Below are 25,879 nucleotides of genomic sequence, written 5' to 3'. Positions count from 1 at the left end.
CCGTGGTGTAGGCCTGAGGCAGCAGTCAGCGCGGCCCATTCACTGAGTGTCGCTGACAGAGGTTGGATGGCCCCACCGGCCTGTGTAGTTCAGGTTCAGTGGCACCACGTGTTGGGACACCTCCGTGTATGTGACCCAGGTTTTGTCCAGACTGAGCTCCATTTTCCTCTTACTCCTCTCTGTGCGACCACTGGTGTGGACTCTGCCATTCGTGCTTTGCACCTAGGTGCTGGATGTGGGACCTACTGGTCCGCTGGGTAGTCCTGGTCCCTCATCCAGGTGTCGCAGGCTGGTATTGAACAGGGTTAGTGGCACCACGTGCCGCAGGCAGGCATTGAACAGGGTTAGTGGCACCACGTGTCGCAAATAGCCCATATGGAACTATGCCTCACTGATCGGGGTGGGTGGGTGGGTCTGGTGCTGTGGCCGCTGGCCCGGAATTGGGGTCACTGCCATTCATGAATCTGGACACATTTTCGCACATGTGACCAACTGGGCCGAAAAAGCAGTCAGAAGGCGGCAGTAGAGTATGTCAACGAGAAAGGACTCAAGCGGGCCTGTGTCGTGGAGGCCGTGATGGACTGAGGAGGCTGCCAATTTCGCCGGCATGGGGTGGGCCCTCTCCTTGACACACGCCGGTGTCGGCAGGTAATCAGTGTGGCGTGACTGCGCAGGGGCAGGCCTGATGGGTTCGTGGTCCCGCGTGCCAGGATCCAGCAGCCGCATGGCATCGCAGGCAACACCGCTCATGAGGACGGCCTCGGCCTTGTGGCGGGGTGAGAGGCGCCACCCTGGCAGAGACGTTGTGCTTTCCGGAAGAGGACCACGCCCAGGGCTGCATGTCTTTTATTCACACCCATACCCTGGTGTGGCGTACGCCGGGCCATCCCACTTCGGTCACACTTGGCGGGGCGTAACAGGCAACATTTCTGCAAGGCCCCCCACTGGCTAGGGTGAAATGGTTGCGTCCACTGTCCACTAGACTCCATACACCAGAGGAGTGTGTCACCATGGATATGGGTGTGTTCTGCATACTGCGGCCTGTCCAGCACATCTCCGCCCCTCTTGGCGTTGTGTACTTTCCCAATCATGGTTCTACTGCATCCTTCACACATGCCTGATTCCCACATCCCCCCACATTCAGCTGTTGTGTGGCTGAGGTGCCATGCAGTTGATGGCTCATGTTCACGGCTTGGCCAGGTAACCATTGTGAGTTGTTCTGTCGTGTCTTGTGGGTGGTCATGTTGTTGTGCATGTTGGTAGTGATTTTGTGACGTGTGCATTGCCAGAGTGGTGAGTTGCATGGTTGTGGAGTTGAGGTGAGTAGAGTGTCCATTTGAAACTTGCCATGGGGCTCTGCATTTCCATTTTTGCCATCCTGGGTAGGCTGGTTGCTGATGGACTGTCGGAGGGTGAAGGAATCGTGCACAGTGGCTGGGTATTTGGAGGCGACATTGTTGGAGGTTCCACGGTGTTCTGTTGTTGCCTACACATTGATGTGAGACGTGTGCTTCCTGTTGCGGTGATTGTGTGCTGTGTCACCAGGGGGCATAGGTGGGATATGTGTGCTCTGGGTTGCCCCCAACATGTGCCTGCATCCTGCTATGGCTATTGGTCCTTGCTTGGTCTCCAGCAGATCCTGCGCATTGTGTTGGACGTATGGGGACTGGGGTACCAGGGTGATGGTGATGTCCAGGACAGGTGTGGGGGACTTGGATGTGGCTGGCTGTGAGACTCCTCTGACTCTGGTGGGTGTTGTTTGGGGGTGCCAGGGGCCAACAGGTGCAGCCAGTCCAGCAGCTTGGTGTGGGGTGGGATGTTGGTTGTCAGCTATGTTGGTGCCATAGGCCTGATAGGCGATGATGATCAGGATGCGTAGGATTGTTGTCCCTTTCAGCCTGTAGTGAACGGTGACACTATCAGATGTTGGGTCTGTGAGGCTGGTGCATTTCCTGGGGCTCCGCTGTCTTTGTCTGCGCTGCCTCTGTGGTTGTCCGGGGGGGGTGTTCTAGGTGTGGGGTGGGGTCCTGGGTTAGTGTCGGTGGGTGTTGTGGCCCTCTTGGGTGTCCAGGCCGCATGATGAGTGGCTCCTTGACACCTGTTGCCCTTCCGATGTGGCCCTGGGCTGTGCTCCCTTTTGTGGTGCTGGCTGCCGTCTGACTTAACACCAGGTCAGAGTAGGTGTAGGATTCCTGGTGCTAACGCGCCTTATCGCCTGTTTTGTGTTTTTATCGCTGATCTGTCTGGTCGTTGAGAATGTTGAGGTGTGGTGTGGTTGCGGCTTTTCGCCCGGGAACGCCTACTCTGCATCTCATTAGCGATAGTTGTGGGGGTCCTCTGTGGCGTTGTTTTTTGCGGCTGCGATCGTGGGTAAACTGGTGCTGTGGGCTGTTAGTACCAGCTTGTGAATAGAGGTTGTAAATTTATCACAACTTTGGCTGCAATAAAGTGCCATTAATTCAGCGATAGCTCCTTGTGAATATGGCCCTTTGTGTGTAAACTTTCCCCAGTTTTTCTTAAACTGGAGATAGAATAGTTAGAATAGTAAATCTGACTCCATCCCTACATCCTCTCTCCCCAGTGTGTGCATTTTTCACAATCTTTGTTAGAATTAGGGGAGTGTAGTGAAGTCTGATCTGCTGGCGGAGTGCGACACGTTTTGGCAATCCCCGTTCGGCTTGGAGTGCGGGATTCAGCAAAAACTCCACCCACCTCCGCGTAGTGGAGTTCACTGGCACCCACTACTGTTCAGCACACTAGATTTTGCTCCAGTGCATGTTTCCTCCAATCCTAGGACACAACACAGTAAACATTTCCAGTCCCGTCCACTCCAAGAATATGTTCAGTTAGGGGATTAGTTGAAATGTGACCTGGAAGTGCTGAAATCAAGGACAAATGCCTGTATAAACTCTAAGGGGTGCCTTGTTCTGCTCTTCTTGTTTAGCTTGTACTTGGCTTCCATTGTTAGCTGCTGCAGTGCTGCCTTAGTCTCTAGACCCTCTGTCAACAGAAAAGAAATCCTGGCCACACCAGCACAGTCCTCCCGGTTGTAGCCATGTCATGCGATGCTGGGAGCTGCACGTACATTCTTTACTACTCTTTAGTTTCCCTTTTTAACACCAGAAAATGTAACTGAATTGCTTTGTTTCGAAAGTACTATATTGTGGCAGGAGAAGTTTGATTAACCGTGCTTTTATTAAAAGGTGCATGTTTGGACCCACCATACAGTAAATCTTTGTTTCGAGATACTTGTCCAGTAACTTTATATGATTATTTTTTTTATACAGTGCTTTAGAACACACTTCTAACCGCTGGTGTGTAATGTTTTTTGCTGGGCATACAAATGCAAAATTTTGGTTGGACATTGTTAAGCTAGAATTTACTATTCTACGGATTGTGTTGGACTTGGCACCAGGAGCCAAAGAATTTATCCTAGGAACTAAAGTCAATAAAATATACGATTTCTTGTTCCACTTCACTTTAAAAATTGTTTACTCAGCGCTTAATGTGTTACTAAATATCTTTGTTTGCATTATATTTCTTGATTGCTAATGTACCGCGCTGCACAGCACCAGTGCCATGCTGGCTCTTAGCACAACTGAAAAGAATATGTAAAGGTTTATACCAACTTTCAGCAGCAACATTTGCATATGACAGGCAGAACCTCGAATCCTAAGCACATTGCATTGGACGGTGGTTGCTCTGCAGCTTTCAGAATCATTTCAATGTCACGAATTGCGACAGAGCAAAGGGGCCCTCTAGAGAAATGGGCATTGACTTGAAAGTGGTATGCATGAATTGTTTTGGAAAGGGATCACAAGAGGGCAGGCCTCTGTCACCTTAAGCGAAAGCCTGGGAGCAGCTGCAGCAGTGCAGGAAAAGGAAATTGGAAGGACAGAGGGAGGTGCAGGGCTTAGAAAGTCAATGTAAAACCAAGGCCACCTGCAGTTGATAGGCTGATCTGCTGCATATGGTCCGAGGTTGTGTGCTCTGAATAAAGAGCGTTGTTGAGGATGAACTATGCATTCCGGCAGCAGCATGAGAATGTTCACTGGCGCAGTGGAGGCATAGAGCAGAGCCCGTGCGGCATTAGTCGCAAAGCGATACATGACAGCCAGCCGGCCCTACAGGCCCACGTGGGCTCTCCCTTAGTATAGTAAATCTGAGCCCTCAATTTATGCACTTTCAACAATGTTTGGTGCACTGAAGTTAGACTAGTAAATGGGACCAACACTATGGGCTCAATACGATAATGGGCGGTCGGACCGTCGCCTGTTATCACGTTGGTCAGGAGACTGACTGACAAACAGGCAGTGGTCCAATTGCCCAATTAGGATGAGACCCCAGTGCTGGCTGTCAGAAAAGTGCTCTTTAATACTCCGGCTTGTGCTGCGGCCCAGGAAAAGAGCTACAGCACAAGCTGCAGCGTGAAAGAACACTTTGTGCACATCCATGCACCGTGTGCCAGGAACCATGTGGTGCCTGGCACAAGGTGCATGAATGTGCGTTGGTGTACTACATGTGTCCCCAGGGCCACTTTCCAGTGGCCCATGAGGCACGGGGCCCTGCTTGGGGCACCCATAGTCTGTGTCCAACAGCCTTTTCATGGCAGTGGGACGGCCATGAAAGGGCTGCCGCAAATGGACATCGTAATCACTATGGCAGTGCCTGCGCAGGCACCGCCTCCATGCAAGTGATACGATTCCGACCACCAACCCAACGGGATCCTAGATCGTGTCAAATGTGGCGGTCTTTTCTTTGACAGCTGACGGTCCGACTGCATACATCAAAGTGCGATGGTCTGTCGGGTGTGGGATGACCACTGACATCCTGACTGTTCCACCAGTATCGTAATAAGACCCTATGTGTGAACTTTCTCCAATTCTTGTTTTCTAGAGTAAGAATGCTATATCTTAAACCTCTCAGCCTACCAAATGTATCCACTCTTCACAATGTTTGCAGGACTGGAGTTGGAATAGTATATTTGAGGCCCAAATGTATGTATTTCCCTAACGTCTGTTAGAATGAACTTACAATGGTAAATCTGATTCCACCTACCCCCCACAATATATGTATTTTACCAGTATGGTTGAATTGTAGTTATGGTAGGGTTTAAATTGATTCTTCATATCTAGAGAGTGTTTCATTGTAGAACATATTATAAAAATAATTATATTTCTTTGATATTTTTAATTGTGTTTTGTTTAAAAAAAATATTTTATCATTTTTGGTGTGTCCTTTAGCACCTGTTGAATATTAATTTCATTAAATATTTTTTTTAATGAACCTATCATGGTATACTCATGGTTTACTGAATATAAAATACTTGTTTCTTTTAAAGGTATTATTGAACATAAATGTGTACATTGTATTTTATTATTTAATACAAATTCATATTTTATTTTTCATTTGAGATTGATTTTTTTGCATAAATAATTTAATTTATAAATAAATATAACTGTTTTATATTATTTCTTACACATATATGTCTATGAATTGAATATATAAGATGCTACTATTGGTTGTGTGTTCTAATGTTATACATATTTAAAAAAATGCATTGTATTGTTCTAAAATATGTATTGCTTTTAGGTCACAATAATATTTGTTATGTTTAAATCAATTACTTGCCAATGCAATGTCGGTATTTTAGTCCATAATAATTTGGTAGTCAATATTCTTGTGCTTCACGCCATATGCAGTTAAAGTTGATGCGTTTGGCCTAGATATTGTTTCTGCAATGTTTTTGTATAGGAATATTTTTCTGGTCGATATTCTGTCATACAACCCAAGGTACACTTAATGTTGCAATTCAATTTCACAGAAGGACTACTTCATGCTCTATCACCAAAACATATTTGAACACAGATGTGACAATGTATCCATATAGAAAAAGCAAAGCCCTATATTTGAAAATTGAAGGTAAAGGGGGTAATCTTTGAGTCGGGGACGTGTTGTAGCTGGAATAGAAGTGGCACCAATGGTTCTAAAGAGATTTGGGTTGCACGTCCAGTACCTTAAGCACTAGATGCAGCGTGTTCATGGTCACAGTACCATTAACTGTGTGCACCAGACCACGTTGGGCCTCCGCCCCATCACAATGGACAGCCTCTATCTCTCCTCATTCTTTAATGCAGAACCCGAAGAGACTTCAAGGGCAATCAATGCACCTCCACTAGTGGTGTTATGGCACTATATTGGGTTGAGTGATAGGGCTAGAAGAAGGATTGGAAAGAGAAATTCATCATTTTTATAAAATAGATAAATGCATTGCACCCATTGGAAAGCCCACATTTCCCAAGCACATAACTGTACTATACTGAATCTGGTTCTATCCACTGTTCTATAGATTATTCTTTATATGCAGGCATCTTTACAATTTGTTTCAGTTCATTTTAATAAAAGGACTACTTCATACTCAACCACAAAATCATATTGGGAACACAGACGTAACAATGCACCCATTCACAAAATTCCATAGCCTTAATGGACAACCCATCAATAAAATGACAAACAAGAAAAAACAAGCAAATCCAATGCATTGAAATCTCCATTTCAAAACTATGGTAATATCCCTTCCTACAACCCATATGTACATCTTTCAACCTCTGACCTGACAATCCCTATGGCACATACAAACTCCCTGCCAGGACTTTCAGACTTTACCCTTTTTACTGTTAATCACTGTAGATCGATGTCTCCATTCTGAGAGCTCCTTTGTAAATCCCCTGCATGTCTCATCCATATGTGATGGCTCCCTACTCACTCAAATGTAATAGAGTTCTAAATCTTTTACTGAAGAAAAAGATTAACCAGGAACTGGTAATTCTGACACAAGTAAGATAAATGACCCAAGGTATAGTGAATTATGATCCAGGAGACGCTCTGGGGCATATGTACAAGCCCCTATTGCCAGAGGAACGTCACTTTTTGTGATGTTCCCATGGCGATAGGGGCCTTGCCCTATGTACAAGGAAGTGTTAAGCCACTTAACGTGGCTTAACGCTGCCTTGTACATAAGGCCCCCTTTCAGGCTATGGTTAGTGTGAAAGGGGCTTGCAGTGGGTGTTGCGGTGGGCGGTCCACCGCAACATCCATTATATTTGCCCCTATGTACAAGGGAGGCACAAACGAGACAGAGCCAAAGTTAAGACCAGGGAAACCCTGGTCTTAAGTTGGTGAAATGAGGAGAAATGCATTATTTCTCCTCCTTTTTGCTTTTTCCATTGTGTGCTGCCGTGTCCAGCAAGGCATCCAGGGTCCAGACGCAGGTCCAGCGAGGCATTTAGGCTCCAGACGCAAGTCCAGCAAGGCATCCAGGCTCCAGGCGCAGGTCCAGCGAGGCATCCAGGGTCCAGGCGCAGGTCCAGCGAGGCATCATGGCTCTCATCCTGGTCATCCTGGATGTTGGCTAGCTTGCAGAGGTTGTTGATATGTGCTGCACTTGTCCCTGGCTGCTCCATTCTGCATTTTATTGTTTTTTATTACTATTTTATAAGGGAGGTTGACTGACAAAGTAGTTTTTTGCATTAGAAACAAAAAAAAAACTCATGTTGGGCTGACTAGCGTGAGATTTTTTGCCGCTAATGGGCCTATCGGTAGTTATTGCCAGCTAACGCCGGATTTCCTATCGCCATCATGCTGATGTTAGGGGCAGTTTTCACCGCCGTTCCCTGATACTATCGCCATGTAGAGACGGCTTGGTAATACACCACTTATATGACGATAGTTTTCAGGGCAAGGCGGCGATAAAAAAACTGCCGCCAACTGGCGTTTGCGGTAGGTATTGCCAGTCCTTGAAAATATCCCCCTATATTTTAACTTTGCAGGTTTGCATCTCATTTGCGTTTTAGCACTGCATGCTAGTGCATGGCTTTCCTCATTCTCTGCTCCTCCACTTGTTCACCTTTCACGTCACTACCACCACTCCCCAGCTCTCTCTGTTAAGTTTGGTAATAAAGATAATGAGGTGAACGTTTCCAAGATGCTTTATTTCAGTTCCCCTTGGCAGACCATCAAGCCAACTGGCGGTTCCTACATCTCCAACCCAACTGCCTCACACTTAAATGATAGAACTCCATTTGAATCACCCCGGAGAACACAACTAGGTCACAGCTGACCTATGATAACATTCCACCAGTATAAAGTTAACCCATAAGCACTCTCTCTTCCTTCTTCCCTCCTGAATCCTTGCTTGACCAATGCTCCTGTACCCTCCCACCAAGCTTTAATGTTTTGGTTTGATTTTTTTTAGATTTTTTTTAAGTTGGGCTGCTCGTTTCTACCTATTTGAGTGGCATCTCACTTTTTTCTTAATTTAACATTCAACAATGGCTGGTGGTCATCTTCGAATGGTAAGTTAATAGAGAACAACCAGAAAAGTCCTAGATAGTGGCTTATGTTGCTGTGGGTGTTCCCACGCAACACCCATGGAACCAGACACATTTCCAGATTTACGTGAAATCGTAAACCTGGAAATGTGTCAGTTCACCATAGGGGTGGCGTAGTGAGGTGCAACGAGGAGAAATGCTTTCCTTTCTCCTCGTTTTTTTCCACTTCCAATGCGTGCTGCATTCTACAGCACACATTGAAAGAGGAAAATGCCTGTAGTGATTGTTTTTGTGCAGGAAGGTGCCCCTTCCTGCACAAAAACAATCTCCCCATGGCGCAGGCGTCCTTGCACCATGGTGCAAGAGTGCCAGCGCATGGCAGCTGTTTGTGCGCCAGCGCAGGGAACAGCACAGGAATGCGACATATCATTGTAAATATGTCACATTTCTGTGCCGCAGCGTGGCGCAGCCAAAGGGCTTGCGGTGCCACGCTGCGGCACTTCCTTGTAGATCTGCTCCTGGGTTTGTAATGAAGTGAAGCACAAAGCATCCCAATATATTCCCGTACATGCCCATGTGTGCATATTGACACTCCCATGCCCATTTAGTATTTTTTTTATAAAAGTAAGCAGGAACTGGCAAAGCCAATAGCTCTGCTTCTGGTAGTTACAGGTGAGACTGATTGCATTTTCCAATCTTTGTTTTATTTAGGAGCAGACCTCGGATGGATTATTTTTATCACATTGTTTACTTACAATAAAGCTGTTGATTTTGAGTTAATTTCAATTCCATATAACCCAAGTGATACAATACAGAAGAGTTACTCGAAACTCAGCTTCACAAACGCGTTTGACTCTCTGATGTGCAATACAACACCCATTCCATGCTTCGGTGGGGATACCAGATATCACACAAAACCATCACGCGCATGATGAGCGGTAGCTGTGGAACTGCACTAATTTACTCCATTTATGTTCTGCCGCTCCTTTTGGAATTATCCTTGGTTTCTTCGCTGTGACTTGTAAACTGTCCTAAGGCGACTTTGTGAAAGAAATGCAGCGAGCAGAAGGTGTGGACGAATTTAAAACTACTGTATAAATTGAGGGGGGCTTATTTACAAGCCCCTTGCGCCGCGGGTGCGTCATTTTTATTATGGGAAACAGTGACGCACCGGCGGTGCAAGAGGCTTTGTAAATAAGCCCCACGGGATTTAAAAAAGATGTGCCTTTAGAAAGGCGGGCATGAGGATGTACACTTTATTGTACACAGTTATTTAAAAGCATGACGATGTAATAGAAAGAGAAATAGCAGCTTCGCACGTGATAAAAGCCTAGTGAAATGCGTAGGAAACACACCTTTAAATTAAACTCGTCTTAGACCTGAAAAATACAGAAATTAAAAATAAAAGTTGATCAAACTGTATGCAACAACTTTAACAAAAGAACACCTTATGATAAACTGCGTGTTCGAGCCAATGCAATGGTGAGCAGGGGCGTGGCTTCAGGGAGGTGTAACACCCTACCCCCAAAGATTTATTCTGTAGCATATAGTTGGGTACAGGCGCTTTCAGGCGGGTAAGACGAGGTGCCTGTCGGATCTCACCACACAAGGGATTTTCAAAAACTCAGACAGAAACACACACTCACACACTCGCTCTTGTTTCTGTTTTAAAGGTCTTAAAAATGTTTGAAAAAAAGACTGTGGAAGATTTACAAGCCGCCTGCAACAACTTTACGCTGCTGTTGCGTCACTTCATGACACTACATAATGCAGCACACATGAAAGTTACAAAATGGCATTTTAGGATTGTTTATGTGCAGGATGGGACACCGTCCTACACATAACCAATCCTTCTCTGCACACAGACACCCTTACACTCTGGTGCAAGGGTACCTGCGTTGGCATAGCGCCGTCACAGGGGGAAACGCAAGGCTACACCACTTTCTTGTAAATATGGTGCAGCCTTGCATTTCCGAAGTGGCGGGCGTGTCGTTAAGCCCGGGAGGCTAACGACACCCAGTGCTTTAAATGGGCCGGTACTCACCGGTACTGAGTACCGGCACTTCTTTGATTTATCACTCTGAGTACTGGCACTTTTCTACTGCCCTGGAGAGTACCGGTACTCATAAAAGGGTAGGCTCATTCGCTGTGCTGGTGAACAGGAGTAGAACGTGTCTCTGGCGCCGCTTCTGTAGCCCCGATCTGAGCCCCAGCTGAGCTATTCAGCAGGGCTCAGTTGAATAATGTCCGGGTGCTCCCCATCATGCTGTGCTTGACAGAGCAGGGTCCGTTCAGGCCCTGTGCTGTCAATCACTTTCACACGATCCTGTGCGTTCGTGCACGCACAGGAATCATGTAAGTCCCCTGGCAGGGGCAATCAGTCTATGGCCAGTCCGGCCCTGATGGCAATTAAAAAAGCCATGGTCGGTGAAGAGAAAAGATGGCTTTTATAATGCCTGAATCTTTTGTGTGTCTGCTATCTTTGTGTGTTTGTCTGCATTTGTATGCCAGTTTTTGTAAGAAAAAAGTGAAAGAGAGTGAGAATCAAGACACTCTCAGGAGGTATTTTAAAGAAAATGTGTGGCACTTTGTACATGTCTGCTCTGCGACAAAGAGGGTGAGTGGATGAGTGAGTGGATGGAAGAGTGAGCAAGGGTGGATATATAGATGGATGGATGGATGAATAGATGGATAGATGAGTGAAAGCATGCATGAATGAAAGAGGGTGGATTATTGGATAAAAGCGCAGATGATGGGTGGATAAGTGAAAGATTGGATGGATGAACGAAAGGGAGGATGGATGAAAGGGTGGATGATGGGTGAGTGAAAGGAGGGATTGAGTGAAAGGGTGGATGGAATAAAGGAGTGAAAGTGTTGATGGATGAGTGAAAGGATTGATGGATGAGGGAAAGGGTGGATAAAGAGATGGATGAGAGAAGAGTTGAATGGAGAGGTTTGGAGATGGATTGATGGATGGATAGGTTTGGAGATGGATTGATGGATGGATAGGTTTGGAGATGGGTTGATGGATGGATAGGTTTGGAGATGGATTGATGGATGGATAGGTTTGGATATGAAGGGTGGATAGACAGAATGGTGAAAAACTGAATGATTGATGAAAGACTGAATAGACGATAGAATGTAAACGTTAAATGGTGGACATCAGCAGGTAAATGGTAGGCTGAATGGATAGATTGATGGAAGAGACAAGAGATATCTTCTGGGGAGGGTCATGATGAGTTGCTTCATTTGCTTGGTGCCATAAGAGCTTTGGTGCGACGTGGGGGTATTTCCAGTTTCTTCCTACTCGCGTGCTCAAAAATATATAGTATTGTGCCAAACAGCAATTAACAGTATGACATTAAGAAGGTGCAACTATTGCAAAAAAAGGAAATGTTAACCCCTTCCCCGCTCATGACGGAACCGTTCCGTCATGAGCCACGGTTGGCGTGTGCTCATGACGGAACGGTTCCGTCATGACAATCCTGTTGGCGGCCGCTCCGCCTGCGCGGCGCTGTTTCCCCGCCTGTGCGGGGCGACAACGCATATGGGTGGAGTCATGACGGAACCGTTCCGTCATGAGCACAGCTCAACTGTGGCTCATGACGGAGCGGCTCCGTCATGAGCACAGGCCCACCGCGCTGCCCCCCTGCCCCCCCCAGCGCTGCAGCGGAATGTCCGCAGCAGCGAAGGGGTTAACATATTATCGCATTTCTCTTTCATTTGTTTATATAAACACATTTCTCATGTGTTTTGGTATGTGCTGCAACTAATATAGAAGTTGTTAAGTATCATCATGTCTTGCCCTTAGCCCCGCCCCCTCACTACACCTCGAGCTCATTTTAATGAGTACCTGCACTTATTTTTTTCCATTTAAAGCACTGACGACACCCTCCTCCACTTCTATTGTACATATCCCCCAAAATGTATTTTCACAAGATACTCCAGCGTGATTGTTGAGAAATCTAACGCCTCAAACCCCCACCCCAACCAACCCCCTCAGTCTTACCCACCAATCTACGCTGCTGATGGTGAGTTACCGGAGCATGCCCTGTACAAAAACTTCAATTCAATTTGTCTCGATGGGCCATTTGATACATTTAATACATTCTTCATGCCGTTATTTTTTTTTAATGCAAATATGGCGTTGTTTATTTGGAAATCGGTCAGTCAATCGAACCCCCAACTAGGCGGTTGTATTTAAGAAGAAAGAATTATACGCCCAGAAGCAAGTAGTGAGTTTTAAGTATAAAGGTGATTTAAAAAAAAAGTTTTTAAATGCACAGCACTTAAATGAAACCCCGTTTACATAGATCACTTCGGCAGCCTAGCTTGTTATTATTTCAGTTAAAGAATTACATCTAATGTGAACATTCATGTTCTTATTCCATCATTAACTAAATTATCGCTGGTTCTCAAAATGTTTTGCTTACTTTCCCCGCAGTTGCCATGATGTATCCAATCCGATCGGGATGCGGGATCCGTAGGCTGTCTGCAGACACTACTTGCCAGGCAACCTACAACGGAGACCTCTTTCAATTCCGCCTTTGCAGGTTTAACAAGCCTAAATCAGATGTAAGGCGCATAACTCATGTGCCCAGCCCTTCTTAAATGCCAGTAAAAAAGCCGAGGGAAAGAAGCAAGTTTTTTTAAGTTTAAAGCTACAGCTGCTGAAATGGAAACAAGCACACGCAAACAACGAAGCATGAGGAAACCTGTCATTACAAGTAAAGAGAGCAGCGTGCCAGGCACTCAAACCACTAATGCAACATAATAATTTGCTTTTATGTTCTCTATAAGGCACTTCCTACTTATTTCCAAGCACTGTAAAAACGGATGTCTTTAAGAATCAGAGTAGGGGCATATGGGGGTCTTTCGTGCCACTCCAAATGCTAGATTACCCATAATGCCAGGCAATTCTGAGGAAAGTATTTAAAAATGTATTTTGGGGTGGAGCTTCACTCTAAGCACAATGTTGGCTCATTGAAGAGGCTTCACTGAACATGGTCCCTTTAGCTATGCACTGGGTGTTTACCGGTGCCACTACCATTCTCTGGGGGCTATCTGAGGAGAGCCTCCAAACAGTGTATGCGGCCACAAAGTGGTGGCGGAATGGTGCTAGGGGACAACCAACTGGTTTAGTGCTGGATCGCCTGGAGGCCGAGGGCTGCCTCAAAAGCACAGCACAGCACAACACAACGGCTGCCTAGGCAGCTAGCTGCGTCAATCATTAATGAGAGCCAGAGCTGACCAGGGCTTTGTTATTCTCAGTAAGCCGCCCGTGTACATTAAGCGATTGACGTGGAACTAAAGGCCATAAAGCTAGCCATTACCATTAAGGTGCAGGAAACTTTTGGAAACCACCAAAAAAGAGAAAGTCTGCAAACAAATCTAACCTCCTTCAAGACACAGCTAGACCCTATTGAGGGTAGACTTACAGACTTCGAACAGCAGATGGAATTGACACCGGATTGAGGCTTGAACATTTGAAACCTCTAGTGTCAGCTAGTGGAACTGTAAGATCGTAGCTGATTTGATAATGTCAGCATATATGGATTTCCTGAGAAGGAAGAAGGGACCAACCTTAATGACTTTATGACCAATTGGTATCATAGCTTCTACAAACTAAGTCTGAAGTAGTCCTTTTTATTTGAACTAAGACTCTAGCTAAGCCCACAAAACAACCCCAACCCCACTTACCTCACAACGATCTCTTTCTGCTTCCATCCGTCTGCCAGCCCTACCGCGCATATGTCTACATGCGTGGTTAGGGCATATGTGCGGTAGGGCTTGCGTAGTTCAGCCTTCATTGTTAAAGCTGTTCGTTGTTCAGCCTTTGTGGTAAAGGCTGTTCCCCGTGTGTGTGTGTATGTGTGTGCTATATCACGGATCATGGTGATTAGCTTTAGGAATAGGTGTGTTGGAAAGAAAATTATGCATGCAAGTATTAGAATCATACCGCCATAAGGCTAAACCTTCAGGAAGAAACTGAGTGGAATTACAGATGCCATTCTGGATCATATAATTTATTTAAGACTCTAAAATGTTCATTAGGGATTCCCAAATGGTAAACAAGGTTAAATTGACTTTTGGTATAGAAAGTTTTTTTAAGGTATTTCATAGCACCAAAACTCAGATAGGTGGATGGTTTTGTTAAAAAAAATCCTTCCTTAGGGTATAATGCATGCATGAAATGAGGCTTATTTGCTTGATTTGGAACCATTTTGTTCCCTAAATTCTTTTCTGTTCATCATGTTATTTCCAATACTCATATACTTGTATAGCCAAATGCTGACTACATTCATTGGAATAATTTAGCTTGTTAGTCATGAGTAATGTTTCCTGAAGGTGTTGTGGATTTTGTGAAAAAATAGAAAGGTGAGGGATGTAACCTGATCATGCTCTGAAAAGAAGAATATTTCTTCAAAGGATGTGGGTGACTATTACGAGGTGGAGCTTTACAATATTCCTATTGTGTGCCCTTATATGTTTCCCTAGAATAACTAGTTCAATATACATACTAGTGCATATTGATGATAATAATACATTTCTTTATAATTCTTTGAATGCAAATAAGAGTCTTCATTGTTCAAGGTGGCATATGCCTGTAGATCAGATCAGACATCATTCATTTTATAGTCTCTGTATCCCCGTCATCTGAAATTGAACCCAGAATAATTATGTCAATCATTGAAACTTTCAAAACATATGGTAATTGCAATGTCTTAGTAGGTCCCATGATCTGATTAAGGAACCATTTCCCAAGGCATGCTCTCGAGCACAGGATAAGCTGTGATGTTTGCAGCATAGAGATTTCATCGAGCTCTGTGGGATGAAATATGCATTTGCATTTCACGAACCACAGGTTGTGCAATCGTTCTTTCAGGGACTGTTGGACATGACCCTTTCTGTAGGGGTATCCCAAACATGCTGCATTCCTCCTCCTCTTTTTTTGACTTTTGTCTACAGATTCACATTTTAAAAACACAACTTATGGTGAAGTTCGTTTTCAAATTGCAGTTCTGCAAATGCCACTTTTAGAATGTTTTTAAGAGTTGCTCTCTTTCATAATGTCATTTCTTAATGTCCAAACAGTGACATTGAAAGCATCAATTACGAAAATAAATTATGTATAATCACAAAGCGGATTGAATCAAAATAGAAAGAAGAAAAAAAGGAGGGGAAGGAAGAAGGAACAGAGATAGGTGTATTTTTTCTTTGTGTTTATAAACCAAAACATATATTTATCAGGGTACCGGACAATCTTCACAAAGACATGAGTGACAAAGACCAACAGTTATTCTATCAAATGTCTATTAACCATTCATCTTATAAACCCATTTCAAGTTTCTGTTTATACAGAAATTCTCCTGTGTATTAGGTCGACGTTTCGGTCTTTTTACATTGTCAATCTACAGGACCATCTTCAGGACAAAACACTTTCTTGTGTAGAAACAGGACCCTTCTTGAAGAAAAAGGAATAACTCAAAGTTATCAGGCAGTTGATTATCAGAGGACTGTTAAGTCATCCAAAAATATGTGTCACTGAATTGCTGTATTTAACGGCACCGTTTAGGACACAGCGCGATGCACCAGAAAGTCTTGGAGATTTCGCCGTCATCACTTAACTTAGGATTTATTGTTTTGATAATGGCTCTCAGCGCCATTTTAGTCTAATGTCTGCACATTTCCCTTCTTTCTATTTTGATTTAATCCGCTTTATGATTATACCTAACTGATTTTCATAATTGATGTTTTCAGTGTCACTGTTGAGCATTTTTAGAAATTAGATTATAAAAGAGAGCAACTTAATTTTTATAAAAAAAGAATCCCTTGCAGGCCTCTACAATATATATCATACTTTGTTACCCAAGCCCACAAGGGTATATCGGGTAGTCCAACTAAGATAAACAACTTTTAGAAAGTTGGCATTTTCTTACTTAAGCCATTTGGTGCTTTCTGCCAGTCTCTGGAATACACGTCTGGGGTGGGTTCAGCTGGCTTCTTGCATTCCCTCTAGATAGCCACGTACAAAGGAACAAAGGAAGGGTTGGTTTGACTGAAAATCCATTTGCATGTTGATGGGTCACACTGAGCAGGATGGAAGGGAGAAGCTGCACTTTACACCTGAATGAGCTGTGACCTGTCCCAACACAAAGAGTTGCACATCCCCCTATAGTGAATCTGAAGCCAGGGCAGGAAAAGCAGGGTCTTGTGCACTTCAAAGTCATATTTTTGAAGTCTCTCTACTTCAAAGGCCCAACTGGGTATAAGTACTGGTCTTCTGACTCCACCCATTCTGAACTCTTTTGGAAATGAGGACATTCTACCAGGAAGAAGAGCTGCTGTGCTGTGGTAGGGACTGCCACTTTGCTGAGATGCTTTGCGGTGTGGGCCTGCTGCTTGCTGCTTCTGCCTGTGAGTGAGAAGGACTGGACCTGCATCTCTACATCCCAGAACCTAAGTATTCTCCAAGTGCTTGTTGGCTTGCCTCCTGCCTCTAAAGTCTCAGGGATATCTTCATCTTCAACCCAGCACCTGGACTTTGCTTGCTGCAAGTCGTACTCTGCTAAGTGGTGCCAATCCAGTCCAGAGCCTTTGGAAGTAAGTGTAAAAGTGCTGCATCTGCCAGAACCTGGACATCGACGCTGTCGCGCCGGTTGGAACCGATGCATCTCCTGCTGAGAGATCAGGATCAACACATCACCGATGATGCAGGAACTAGATTGGCGCATCGCCTTCGGAACCGCCGCGTCGCCTTTGGAACCACCGCATCTGAGCCAATGCATTGCCGCCACTGTAGGAGAAGATCGATGCATTGTCTCTCGAGTAAGGATCGAGCAGACGCACTGCACTAGGAACTGCAGCTCTTTGGAACCAGCGCTTCGCTCACTGAACCAACGCATCACTGCAGTTGCATGGAGAAATTTGGCGCAACATCCCAACAGCCTGGGGATCACCGATGCATCACTCGACTGCAATCTGCATCTCGTGCTTGTGACAAGGATTAAGGTACTTTTGCTCAGCAGGCCCTGAATGGGTCCCATAGCCGGCCTGCACTCCATTGCTGGACGCCTGCACTCTCGACTTTGTCCAGGTCTTGCGCAACCATTTAACTCTTTGAGCACTATTTGCTTCTAAGCGCTATTATGCATTACATTTTTAAAAATTCATATTTCGACTTATAATAATTGGATTTTTGTAAATTTGATATTCTTTTATTTAGAACATTATTTTCTATTTTACTAAACTGGTGTGGAGTCCTTTTTTGTTTTTTTCACTGCGTTACTGTGTGTTGTGTGCTCAAACACATTACACATTGGCTCTTAAATTAAGCCTGACTGCTCTGTGCCAAGCTACCAGAGAGTGAGCACAAGTGTGAGAAGTTGGCCTGGCATATGCTGGTCACTAGTTATAGTGGCCACCTTGCACCAGTCCAATTTGACTCTTATGGTAGATAGGTTTAAGACAACCTTTTAAAGAAAGCTATCCTAGTGGTAGCTGTGGAGAACAGCCTTCAGGCTAAGTCTCTGAGGAATGTAAAGCAGCTTGTTTTACCTTATAATCTCTTGAATTACCAAATGAAAGGACACCACACAGTTATATATATCAAATATATATGTATTTATTTCTAGACACTCTCTACTAATCTCTTTATGAGATTAGAAGTCAGGAACACATTCAAATATCAACGTTTCACAATAAGTTAAGCACAAATATGGCTTGGGCCCTGGGGCGTACCAGACCATATACTAAAAAAGAGGTTTAGGAAAGTCGACTTGCAGAGGGACAAGGCTTAGGGCCTGTAGAATCGCTGGGGCTTCACTAATGCAGCAAAAGCAGGTAAGTAAAAGACCCACGGGAGACGCGTGCAGTGTGAGAACACAGCCGCGGGTTCCCTATTGATTTCAATGGAGCAAGTCGCGGTTGGATTTTTAAAGTTTTAGGGTACTTCGCGGAAGTCTACAAGCAAGCCACTTACAAGGTAAGTAATTCGAGGGCCAACACACACTAGGGCACCAGAGTGCACGAGTTACCTCACCCAGGTAAGCCGGGTGCATAGGTGTCTTTTGGTGTTGGGTCGCGTCGCTGTTTCCTATGGAAGACAAAGAAGATTTGCTGCTTGCGAAGACTGGAGAAGTGTCCGGTGGAATCCAAGGCTGGATTCAAGATGAAGATGACCTGAAAGCAGAAGGGACAGTGTTCACAGTCACTTGCCAGTGACCGGGGGCCAGGAAGATGGATGCCCACGGAAGTCGGGTGATTTCAGGTGATCAAGGGTGTTTTGACTCTTCGCTCACGAGGACCAGGAGGCATCGACAATGACCAGCAGCTGGATTCAGAGTGTCCCACAACGTCTGCAGCTTACTGAGGTGTCGGCGACTGGATTGGAGTCAACAAGCCTTGGCAACAGCAAGTCTTGTGGAAAGTGAATAAAGTCAATGGTGCAGACCAGCAAGGACTGAGGGACTCACCCAGCGAGGGTAAGTGAGGGCAGGCCTAGAGCAACCAAGGGAGTCCTTTGGTTTGATCAGGAAGTCTTCAGGGGACCCACAAGCTAACGGGCAAAGGATCGCAAAGACACCTCGTGAGGAAATGCTTTACAGGAGCCCATGGCCACTCAGGACGGGGTAGGCCTCTGATTGTTGCTGAAAAACCTACTGGAGGCTTGGGCCACAAATGGTCTAATGCACGAGTTCGTAGAACGTCATGAAGGGGTTGCACTTGACAATAGTGCACAGTACCCAGGTATTGCTGTTTCTCATCACTCGTGGGGTCCACTCACCTCAGCTTTGCTGGGGACTCACAATGGCTGTCGAGAAATCAGGAAATCTACTTTTGGGGCTGCAGGGACTCCAGCGGGAGCGGAAAAGTTTGCGACCGTCGTTTCAAGTTTTTGGTGCCTGCCAAGCAGGGGAGTCACTCCTTGACTCCAAGGGAGATTCTTCTGTCTTCCAAAGGTAGAGGAACGTCGAAGGGCCAGGATTCTTCTTCTAAAGCGTCGTCCAGAGATATGTAGTTTGCAATGGCAAGGGTTCCCTATCTTATACTAAAAGAAAGGGAGGGACTAGCCTTATGACCACTCCTCTGGGAGGGTCAGGGTAGGGGGTGGTTACACCCACTTCCCTTTGTCCAGTTTTGCGCCAGAGCAGGGACAGGTAGCCCCTGAACCGGTTTGAGCTGGCATATGCACAGAGGAGCCTACTGTTCCCCCAGTGCAGGACTTCAAAGCACTCTAGGAGTGCACCCACCCAGCCCCAATACACTAAATCCTGTCTGGAAGGTGGTGACACCTCCCTGTGACAGTATGCCTATTGTTGGGTCTCCTCCACTGCGAGTTTCAGTCAGCAGCAGGAGGGCAGCCCAGTGTCTGTGCTGGTGGCATCCATTTTGTGATGCCAGGGCTCATTCAGATTTCTACCTCGTTTCCACAGTGGGTACATGCCGTCCCCTCTAGAAGGGTGGGATCATACTCCCACACCAGTTACTGGTGTATGATTCCAAGTTGTTTGACACCAAACACGACATGTTTTGATGTAGTCATTCCAAAGTTAGCATTTACCGGTAGGTTATAATGCACTTAAGAGTATATGGTTTAACCGCATCCACAAACAGCGACAGAGAATAGACTCTGCCAGCTGCAGAGGGGTCGTGCTCATGCAGAGGCACCCCCTCACATTGTAAACCAAGCACCCTGCCCTCAGGATTGATAGGGCCTGCCTTAGGGGTGACTGATAGGTTTATATGTGTGTGTATGGTGAGATATAGGAACCTATACCTCAGTGAGGAGTGCTAACACTACCTCACCCAGGCTGCTGTAGCAGGCCTGTGGTGTCAGATTTAGTCTGCTTCCCAGGGGTGGCATAATACATGCTTCAGCCCCTGGTAGGCCTGTGAAGTACCTATGCCCTTGGTACCTATGGTACCATATACTAGGGGCTCATAAGGTACCACAGTATCCAATCACTAGTGCATCTAATATGCACTCCAAGTTGTTTAGAGGGAACAGAGAGACTGGGGCCCTGATTAGCAGGGACCCAGCCAGACTATAGCCAGAAATCAGTGTTAACATCAGAAATAAAGTGGGGGCAACATAAGTGCAGATCCTACTCTCCTACACAACCCCCCCTAACGCAGGGACACTAAACTAACCTTGACCAGTTGAATCTTCGTGTTCTAAGTGGAAATACCTTGAGAGTCCATCTGCATTGGCATGTTGGGTCCCAGGTCTATGTTCCACTGTATAGTCCATCCCCTGTAGGGAAATGGACCCCCTTAGCAGTTTAGGATTTTCACCTTTCATCTGTTTGAGCCATAGGAGGGGCTTGTGGTCAGTCTGAACTATGAAGTGAGTGCCAAACAACTGTGGCCTCAGCTTCTTCAGGGCCCGTACCACAGCAAAGGCTTCCCTCTCTAAAGCTGACCAACGTTTCTCTCTAGGGGTCAGCCTTCTGCTTATAAAAGCTACTGACTGGTCTTGACCTTCATCATTCAGTTGAGACAGTACAGCTCTCACACCCAGCTCAGAAGTATCTGTTTGGACAATGAACTTTTTTGTGTAGTCTGGACTCTGTAAGATGGGAGCAGTGCACATGGCCTGCTTCAGGTCATCAAATGCCTTTTGACAGCTAGCTGTCCACTGCACCTTTTTTGGCATTTTCTTAGAGGTAAGATCATTTAAGGGGGTCACTATAGATCCATATCCCTTAACAAACCTCCTATAGTACCCAGTCAGGCCTAAAAAGGCTCTAACCTGTGTCTGGGTTTATGGAGCTACTCATTACATTATGGTCTGGATTTTGCTCTGCAATGGTTGAACCTGGCCTCCACCTACAAGGTGGCCCAGGTACACAACCTGACTCTGCCCTATCTGGCACTTAGTGGCCTTGATAGTGAGGCCTGATTTTTGTAGGGCCTCCAAAACATTTCTGAGGTGGACTAGGTGATCCTGCCAGGTGGAACTAAAGACAGCAATATCATCTAGATAAGCTGAGCAATACGTTTCCATACCTGTCAGAACTTTGTTCACCAACCTCTGAAAAGTGGTAGGTGCATGTTTCAAACCAAAGGGCATCACCACAAAGTGGTAGTGCCCACCAGGGGTTGAAAATGCTGTTTTGGCCTTGGCATCATCAGCTAACTTGATTTGCCAGTAGCCAGCTGTTAGGTCAAATGTACTAAGGTACTTGGCTGAGGCCAAAGTATCTATCAGTTCATCTGCCCTGGGAATTGGATAGGCATCAGTCCTGGTGACTGCATTGAGGCCTCTGTAGTCAACACAAAACCTCATTTCTTTCTTACCAGCCTGGGTATGAGGTTTAGGCACAAGGACTACTGGACTAGCCCAAGGGCTATCTGAAGGCTCAATTACACCTAGTTCCAACATTTTCTGGACTTCAGTCCTGATACAATCCCTGACATGGTCAGGTTGCCTGTAGATTTTACTCTTGACAGGCAGACTGTCTCCAGTGTCCACCTCATGGGTGCACCAGGAAGGTTAAACATATGTCTGAACTAGGGGTCAGGCTAAACATATGTCTGAACTGCTGCAGAACTTGTCTGCACTCAGTTTGCTGATGGTCAGTGAGGCTGCTTGCCCAAGCAACACATCTACTGACCCATCATCAAGGTTCTGTGAGAGCAGGTCAGGGAGAGGGTCACTCTCCTTCTCCTGGTCCTCATCAGTTGCCATGAGCAAGCCCATGTCAGCCCTGTCCACATATGGCTTTAATCTGTTGACATGGAGCACCCTAAGGGGGTTCCTGGTAGTTCCAAGATCCACCAAGTAGGTGACTTCTCCCTTTTTCTCAACAATTGTATGGGGGCCTCTCCCCTTGTCTTGGAGAGCTGCTGGGGCCACAGGCTCCAACACACACACTTTCTGTCCTGGCTGATTGACAGTCAGTACAGCCTTTTGGTCATGCCAAGCTTTTTGTGGTTCTTTGCTAGCCTCCAGGTTTTTGGTTGCCTTCTTCATGTATTCAGCCATCCGGGAGCGGAGACCAAGTACATAGTCCATCACATCCTGTTTGGGAGGTTTGAGAGGTAACTCCCAGCCCTCCTTCACCAAACATAATGGACCTCTTACAGGGTGCCCAAACAGAAGTTCAAAAGGGCTGTAGCCAACCCCCTTCTGTGTGACCTCCCTGTATGCAAACAAAAGGCAGGGAAGTAAAAGGTCCCATTTTCGCCTAAGCTTTTCTGGGAGGCCTTCAATCATTCCCTTTTGGGTTTTGTTGAACCTTTCAACTAACCCATTGCATTGTAGGTGATAGGGAGTAGTGAACTTGTAGTTTACACCACACTCCTTCCACATTGCAGTTAGATACCCTGACATGAAGTTGGTACCTCTGTCAGATAGAACCTCCTTAGGGAAACCCACTCTGGAGAAAACTCCAATGAGGGCTCTTGCCACCACAGGGGTTGTGGTGGTCCTGAGGGGAATTGCTTCTCGGTACCTGGTGGCATGATCCACTACCACCAGGATAAACCTGTGCCCAGATGCTGTTGGAGGGTCAAGGGGACCAACAATGTCAATCCCTACCATTTCAAAGGGAACCCCCACCACAGGTAGTGATATCAGGGGGGCCTTTGTTGTGCCACCTGACTTGCCACTGGCTTGGCAAGTGACACAGGAGCAACAAAACTCCTTGGTGTCCTCTAACATGTGTGGCCAATGAAAATGTGGAACAAGCCTATCCCAGGTCTTGTTTTGACCCAAGTGTCCTGCCACTGGGATATCATGTGCTAGGGTCAAGAGGAGCCCCCTAAGCTTCTGAGGTATTACCAACCTCCTGGTGGCTCCAGGGGTAGGATCTCTAGCCTCAGAATATAGGAGTCCCTCATCCCAATAAACATTATGGGACCCTGTAGCACTCCCATTAGCCTCAGTAGCAGCCTGCTGTCTGAGGGGTTCAAGAGCGGGGCAGCACTGTTGCTCTTTACTCAGATATTCTCTGGAAGGTCCCCCTGCCCCCAAGGACTCAACCTGACCGGGCTCAAGTTCCTCTGGGGCAGTTCCTTCTTCAGGATCTGCATCTCCTCCCTCAGGAGGGAAATCTGAGATCTGAGACAGAGAGGAAGGCACTGCCTTAACCCTACTGCTCCTCCTCTTGGGTAGCATCTAGTCCACAGTTTCTGGATCCAGAGCTGGTTCAGCTTTATGCATTTTGGCCTGTGACCTGGTCACAGCAAATACCTCTGCAGGTATGCCCAACATCTCAGCATGAGTCCATAACTCCACTTCAGACCAGGCTGAAGTCTCTAGATCATTGCCCAATAGACATTCGACAGGGAGGTCTGCACTGACTGCTACTTTCTTGAGGCCAGTTACCCCTCCCTAGGAGAAATTCACAACTGCCAGACTATGGTTGGTCCTGACATTGCTTGCATTGGTAACCTGGTACATTTCGCCCAGGATGATCTGCCCAGATTACTGGGGCTTACTTGGAAGGACATGTCAAGGTCTCCCTCACAAACCAGCAATGCCTGAGTGGGTACACTGACTAGGCCAGAGTCCACATCAGAACCCAGGGTCTACCCTACTACACCCTTATTCTGATTACCACCTCCTCCAGTAGCTGCACTAGGGGGAACAGTTGCCTTAGGGGCAGAGGTGGTGGTGGTTTGGTCTTTGGACTTGGTACTATCAGAAGTCCAGGGCCCTTTCTGTTTACAGAATTTGCACCAGGGCTTCTTTTGGCCTTTTCCCTTTGTAGACTGTGAATCCCCACCAGATGCAGAGCCCTTGTGAAGACTTCTGGTCTTTTGACTTATCCCCACCTTTCTCAGAGCCTTTAGTATCCTGCTTCTTAGTGTCATCCCCTTGGTTCTGGGTTTCATGCCTCACTCTGGTTCTGACCCATTTGTCTGCCTCCTTTCCCAATTCTTGGGGAGAGGTCAGATCAGAGTCCACCAGGTACTGATGCAACAACTGGTTTTGGCATATATTAAGGATCTGTTCTCTCATTTTAGGATTATACAATCCCTTAAAATCAGTAACTCTACTACCAACCAGCCAACCCTCCAGAGCCTTGGTTGCACAATCTACAAAGTCTGTCCAGTCTTGATTCTGTGCTTTTTGGGTGTCTCTGAACTTCAACCTGTACTGTTCAGTGGTTAAGCCAAGCCCATCGATTAATGCACTTTTCAAGACATCATAATCATTAGCATCCTCTTCTCTAACAGTGAGGAGCTTGTCTCTACCTTTATCTGAAAAGGAGAGCCACAAGATTGCTGCCCACTGTTTCTGGGGAACCTGTTGAACTTTACAGGTCCTCTCCATAGCAGTTATCCACTTGTGGATATCATCCCCACTCTGGTAGGGAGGAACAACCTTGGACAGGTTCCTATGGTCTGGGATATAATCTCTGATTCTAGGGACACGGTTGCTGCCACCAGGGGGTTCTAAACCCTCCTTCCTAGAAGCTCTCTGGAGCTCCAAGGCTTCTTTATCTAATGCCAACTGCTTGGCCTTAAGGGCAAATCTTGCTTCCTCACACTGTAGCAGTTTGTACATTCTTTCAGTGGAGGTCTCTCTTCTATTAAAGTATGAGCTCCTCTGATGAACAGATTCTCTTCCGGAGTGATATGAGTAGTCAGATTCACTTGAAGGGGACTTAACCCTATCTTCTACTCTGTCAGTTCTCTTAGGGAGAATTCCTCTGTTCTGTTCAGATCCTTCTGGATCTGGCCCTTCAATCACAGAGTCCTGGTCATCTTGATTTTCATCATCTGACCCAGATACTGTAATTGACCCACTCCCTGATTTAGATCTGTTAGCTCCTAGAGCCAACCTCAGATCATTTGCTGTCAGCAGATCTATCAGGCCTAGTGTGGAGGGACTCTGTCCTAGCTTCAGGTGTCTTGCAACACACATAGGGCCCGATTCACAGAACTAACTTAAGACAAAATCCTAAACTTACTACCATTTTGGTATTCACAGAAGGCACTTACTCATTTTGGTATTCACAGAAGGCACTTACTCATTTCGGTATTCACAGAAGTTAGGAGTCCTAACTTTAGGACTCCTAAATGCCTTCTGTGAATACCGAAAGTCTTAAAATTAGGATTTTTCTCAGTTTAGTAGTAGTATAGTTAGGACTTCTAACTTTAGGACTCCTAAATGCCTTCTGTGAATACCGAAAGTCTTAAAATTAGGATTTTTCTCAATTTAGTAGTCCTAAATTTATGACTCCTAACTTTAGGACTCCTAAATGCCTTCTGTGAATACCGAAAGCCTTAAAATTAGGATTTTTCTCAGTTTAGGAGTCCTAAGGTTAGGACTCCTAACTTTACAACTACTAAACTGAGAAAAATCCTAATTTTAAGGCTTTCGGTATTCACAGAAGGCATTTAGGAGTCCTAAACTTAGGACTACTAAATTGAGAAAAATCCTAATTTTAAGACTTTCGGTATTCACAGAAGGCATTTAGGAGTCCTAAAGTTAGGAGTCCTAACTATACTACTACTAAACTGAGAAAAATCCTAATTTTAAGACTTTCGGTATTCACAGAAGGCATTTAGGAGTCCTAAAGTTAGGAGTCCTA

General features: G+C 45.8%; 1 protein-coding gene across 1 annotated transcript in view; it reads right to left on the bottom strand.

Annotated features, from left to right (window-relative positions):
- Nucleotides 1-12,912, bottom strand: part of LOC146866381 (alcohol dehydrogenase 1-like) — a 286,340-nt gene extending 273,428 nt beyond the window's left edge. The window contains exon 1 of the mRNA XM_085636258.1: nt 12,764-12,912. Within this exon, the coding sequence (XP_085492384.1) occupies nt 12,764-12,781 (18 nt within the window). The 5' untranslated portion in view covers nt 12,782-12,912. The remainder of the gene's footprint in view (nt 1-12,763) is intronic.
- Between the last annotated feature and the right edge of the window lie 12,967 nt (nt 12,913-25,879).

Source organism: Triturus cristatus, chromosome 2_1 (genome assembly GCF_964204655.1).
Source record: "Triturus cristatus chromosome 2_1, aTriCri1.1, whole genome shotgun sequence".
In the NCBI taxonomy this organism is placed as follows: domain Eukaryota; kingdom Metazoa; phylum Chordata; class Amphibia; order Caudata; family Salamandridae; genus Triturus; species Triturus cristatus.
The sequence above is the reverse complement of the archived record's forward strand: the minus strand, read 5'-3'. Positions and strand labels throughout refer to the sequence as shown.